This window comes from Numida meleagris, unplaced genomic scaffold, assembly GCF_002078875.1.
Source record: "Numida meleagris isolate 19003 breed g44 Domestic line unplaced genomic scaffold, NumMel1.0 unplaced_Scaffold322, whole genome shotgun sequence".
In the NCBI taxonomy this organism is placed as follows: Eukaryota; Metazoa; Chordata; class Aves; order Galliformes; family Numididae; genus Numida; species Numida meleagris.
The window spans coordinates 18026-22695 of NW_018364553.1; the positions used below are offsets into that span (position 1 = coordinate 18026).

The 4670-nt window shown below is 62.8% G+C and overlaps 3 protein-coding genes across 4 annotated transcripts in view; 1 reads left to right on the forward strand and 2 right to left on the reverse strand.

Moving 5' to 3' along the window:
- Positions 1-112: 112 nt before the first annotated feature.
- CNN1 (calponin 1) lies at positions 113-1013 on the forward strand (the record flags this gene model as incomplete). 2 transcript variants are annotated; one of them, XM_021382977.1, is given in 3 exon segments in its annotated part: positions 113-223; positions 316-462; positions 560-1013. In XM_021382977.1, coding segments are annotated over 3 exon segments (489 nt in total), but the record flags the coding sequence as incomplete, so codon positions are not given.
- A 275-nt stretch (positions 1014-1288) lies between these two features.
- Positions 1289-2324, reverse strand: ELOF1 (elongation factor 1 homolog). Its single transcript, XM_021382981.1, has 4 exons — positions 2222-2324; positions 1888-2005; positions 1722-1792; positions 1289-1628 (listed from the first exon to the last, which is right to left on the reverse strand). The coding sequence occupies exons 2-4, from the start codon at positions 2001-2003 to the stop codon at positions 1564-1566; spliced, it is 252 nt and encodes an 83-aa protein (XP_021238656.1). The 5' UTR covers positions 2004-2005; positions 2222-2324; the 3' UTR covers positions 1289-1563.
- Positions 2325-2512: 188 nt separating this feature from the next.
- Positions 2513-4670, reverse strand: part of ACP5 (acid phosphatase 5, tartrate resistant) — a 2873-nt gene continuing 715 nt past the window's right edge. Inside the window, exons 3-5 of the mRNA XM_021382976.1 lie at positions 4302-4429; positions 3504-3855; positions 2513-2985 (exon numbers count right to left, since the gene is read on the reverse strand). Of these exons, the coding sequence (XP_021238651.1) occupies positions 2749-2985; positions 3504-3855; positions 4302-4429 (717 nt within the window). The 3' untranslated portion in view covers positions 2513-2748. The remainder of the gene's footprint in view (positions 2986-3503; positions 3856-4301; positions 4430-4670) is intronic.

Below are 4670 nucleotides of genomic sequence, written 5' to 3' on the forward strand. Positions count from 1 at the left end.
TTGTTCTGGGGAAAATCGGGAAAGAGGGGATCTGGGGTCTCGCAGAGAGGGGCAGAAGCTTTTGTGCACAACGCAAGCTCCCCCCCTGCCCCTCAACCTGGATCTCATACAGGCCAAGACGAAGGGGAACAATGTGGGTTTGGGGGTGAAGTATGCGGAGAAGCAGCAGCGTCGCTTCCAGCCTGAGAAGCTGCGCGAAGGCAGGAACATCATCGGCCTCCAGGTGATGCTACTTGGACACTGGGGTTAGCAGAACTGTGGAGGGGGGAATGCAGCCACAGAGCCCCTGCCTGAACCCCATCCTCACATCCCCAGATGGGCACCAACAAGTTTGCGAGCCAGCAGGGCATGACAGCATACGGCACGCGGCGGCACCTCTACGACCCCAAGCTGGGGACAGACCAGCCCCTGGACCAGGCCACCATCAGCCTCCAGATGGGCACCAACAAGGGGGCCAGCCAGGTACCACCATGCCCCAGGGCACTGCGGGGCTGGGGGGTGGGGGGCAGAAGGACAAGGGGAGCCTCACGCCCCCTCCGCGCTGACCCGCGGCGCGCAGGCGGGGATGACGGCGCCAGGGACCAAGCGGCAGATCTTCGAGCCGGCGCTGGGCATGGAGCGCTGCGACACAAACATCATTGGGCTGCAGATGGGCAGCAACAAGGGCGCCTCACAGCAGGGTATGACGGTGTACGGGCTGCCGCGGCAGGTCTACGACCCCAAGTACTGCGACGCGCCTGGGCTGCTGGGCGAGGACGGCCTCAACCACAGCTTCTACAACTCCCAATAACCCCGCCGGAGCCCACCCCACACCCCCTCCCCACGGCCGCTTGCACCTCCCCATGCTGGGGATGCACCGCACCGGCCTCACCGCACGCCCGGGGCTGCTGGGAAGGGGCCAGTGGGGGGGCCCCGGAGCAGGGAACCTTGAGCTGGGGGGCCCTGGCCCGGCCCCGCTGCTGCCCCACACATGTGAAGCCACCGAGGCACAATAAAACCCACACGCAAACCCATTGCTTCCACTGGCCCAACTATGATGGGAGCGTAGGGGAATGGGACACTGTGGCACAGACGTGAAACAGACAAGGCGCATGGTGAGGACAAGAGGATAGCAAAGGGAACAGAAGGACAGCAAGGCACAGGGGTAGACAGTGGGAAAGCAAAGGGGACAGGGGGATGTCAAGGCACTGAGGACTAAAGGACACAAGGACAAGGACACCAATGGTGGCACAGAGGGGATGCTCAGGGGCACCCATCCCTTTGCTGCCAGCGACCACAGACCCCCAGCAGTGGTGCTGCCCCAAGTGGGCGTTTATTTGCGGTGCCCCTGGGGGCTCAGCTGAGTGGGTACGTGGACAGGGCTGCGCTGGAACACAACCCATGGGTGGGGGTTCCACCCCTGGCCTGGAGGCAGCCTTCGAGCTGCTGCCCCCAAAACACGGGGAGATAAAACAGAAAAAAAGTGAAGAAAACATATAATAATAATAAAAAAACATGCTTGTGGTGGGGGGGGTGGCAGAGTTGTGCACCCTTCCCCCCCACTGACTCGGGAAGGCCCTGTTGCTACTGGTTGGCAGCTTCACAGGCATCGATCCAATCACTGTAGACATCCACTGGCTCCGACAGATCTCGGGGCGCAGGTTAAGGCACTAACGGAGAAGAGGGGGATGCAGAAACAGTGTGTGGAGGGGGGGGGGGGAGGGGGTCCGTGTGAAGGATACAGGTGATGGGCGTCTGGAACTCCTCCAGGCAAACAGTGCACGAGATAACACCCGTATTGCGGGCACGGTCCCTGCAAAAAGGGTGGGCAAGGAGGGGTAAGGGGGTGCTGGGTGAGGAGGGGGTCCCCAAAATGCCGCCCAGCGCCCTTCCCCCGGCCCCGCTCACATCTTCACGTCGCAGGACTTCTCGTGGTTGCAGAAGGGGCAGGTGAACTGCGTCTCCAGCGTGCCCGTCACCTTCTTCTTGGGGGGCGGCTTCCGCTTAGACTTGCGGCGCCCCATGGCTAGAGGGGGGTGGGTAGGGTGGGCGGACAACGAGGGACACCGGCGCCCCGAAACACGGCACGAAGCGGGAGTACCAGGCCCGAGAGGAGGAGGGACGAGGCCTTCACTCCCGCCCGATGCTCCAGAACGGCCGCGATCGGACCTCGAGCCCGACTCTTGGCTTCAGGAGCCTCGGAAGCGCCGCCGCCCCCGGTCCGCCCCCAAACCGCGCTTACCCCGCCAGTTGCCGCTTCTTCCGTGCCGACCGGAAGCCACTCCTCAGCCCCGCCCCACTTCCGCCTCTTCTGCCCGATTCCCACACTCATTGGACGGCCTCGCCTGACAGACGGCACTCATGTCCAACCGGCGGCGGAGGAAGTTCTCCGCTCCGAGGGCTGTCCCCATTGGCTGTCGCACCCCCCCCTCCCAGGGCCCGGCGCTGAGAGGGAGTGAGGCTGAGTCCTCCTGTTCTGCCCCACCCGATTTGGGGCAAAACGGGGCAATTTTGGGACTGTTGCAACAGCGCCTCCATTTAAAGGCCTTTATTGATGGGGGGCCGGGGCCATGGGAGCCTCAGTAATATGGTCTCTGTGACTATGGAGGTGCTTCAACGTTGCACCTCAGGGCAGCCCTAGGCCTCACTGGAGACTTCGGGGGGGCCAGTGCCCAATGGGGACTCCGGAGAGTCACGACGTGTGGTTCCTCCCCAGTCCCCGCCAGGGATCCCCGGTCGCGAGGTCAGAGGTCATGAGGGTCAAGGGGCTCAGAAGTCGCGGGGGGGCAGTGCCACGCGGTACAGAACACGCCCAGTGGCCTCCAGGAAGGTGATGGTGGCAGCAGTGGCATCGAGGCGGAGGTGAGCGAAGCCTCCGGGCGATTCCGGAGCCCCAAAGAAGAAGCGGAGTGTGCCGGGGGGCACAGCTGCCTTGTGGCTCTGTGATGCCTCCATGAAGTTCCCAGCTCCACTCACCACGTAGCCCACCCCGTCCTCTTGCAGGAACTGTGAGGAGGGGGGTGGGGTGCATGGCTGTCACTCTGCAGCTGCTAAAACTTGGGGGTGCTAGGCCCCCCCCATCCCCTCACCTGATCTCCCCTCAGAAATCAGCTTGGAGAAAGCCCCAGAAATGAGCAAAAATACCCCCAGATTACTGCCTCCCCCACTCCACCCCAGCCTGGATTGGAAATTGCCACTGCACTCATCTCTGTAACCCCAATGGGATGACAAAACAGGGCAGGCTTCCCCCGAGTAAAAGGAGAGGGGACCCAAAAGTGGAGGGCCTCCAAATCAGGAGGGTTTGACCCCAAAATGAGAGGTTGGACCCCGCGTGTGACCCAAAAGGAGGGGACTCAGATGGGGAGGAGTCACCCTAAAAGGGGAGGGGAGGGCTGGCCCAAATTGCCAGGGGGGTTGACCTCAAACCTGGGATGAGGGTGGAGTTTGACCCCAAAATGTTTGTGGGAGAGGGGCTCACCAAAACGGAGGAGTTCCCCCAAGTCTCTCCCCACCCCAGGACTCACCTGCAGGTTGTGGTCATGGCCGCAGAGGTATGCAGTGACGCGGTGCCGCCGCAGCAGTGGCCGCAGCAGCCGCACCAGGCAGGCTGTGGGGCCATGCTCAGCCACTGACCACACTGGGTAGTGGCCAGCCACCAGCACGTAGCGGTCGTGCCGTGCGGCGGCCAAGCGGCCCTGCAGCCAGGAGAGCTGTGCCTCAGCTGCAGCAGCATCCACTGGGCCTCGAGGGGGTGCCCCCACCCCAAAGTCATCAGTGGCCCCACACAGCAGCACGGTGTCCAGCACCAGCAGCCGCGCCGTAGCATTGGTGCCTGGCACGTGCAGGCGCAGGCTGTAGTAGTAGTGTGGGAAGTGCCTGCAGGGATGTGGGGACAGCTTGAGGATACATGGAAGACACATGGGGACAACCTGGGAACAGCCCAAGGACTCCCCAGCCCCAGACACAGGTGTAGTACTGGCGCAATAAGTCCCCAAGAGACACAGGAATCTGGGGACACTCCAGGAACCCTCACAGAATGTAGAAATGCTGTGGGAAATGCTGATGGGATATGAGGACATGTGGGGATGGCCTGGGGATGCCTAGGGCTCACTTGGGGGGCATGTGGGAGTATCTTGGGGACACCTAGGGGACACTTGAGGGGATACCCGGAGGACACGTGGGAACATCTTGAGGACACCCCAGGGAGACCCGGAGACACCCATGGGACATGGGGGAGCGTACTGGGGACATGAGTGGGTGGCTGTGCTGGGAACCACCATCCGCATACCCTATCCCCGGGTGGGAGTCCCGCTGTCCCTCACCATCGGTCCGAGTGGCGGCTGTAGGCAAGCTGCGCGCTTACGTTCCCGTGGTGGTCGTGGTTTCCTGCCAGCACGAACCAGGGCAGAGCCCGAAGCCCTGGCACTGCGAACACGCGCTCAAAAGTCTCCTGGGGGCAGGGGGTTTCGAGGTGTCCATGGGGTGGGGGGACCATGACCCTGAGGTCACGGGGAGCCGAGCGGCTCTGGGGACATCATTCCCCTCCCACTGTGTTCCTCCCAAAGACATCAGAGGAGATTATGGGGATACCCACCCCACAGGGACCTCGCTCCCACGTTTTGTGGACCCCCACCCCATAAAGACTCCCACTTCCCACTTTGTTGATACCATCCTACAGAGCCCCCCCCCCC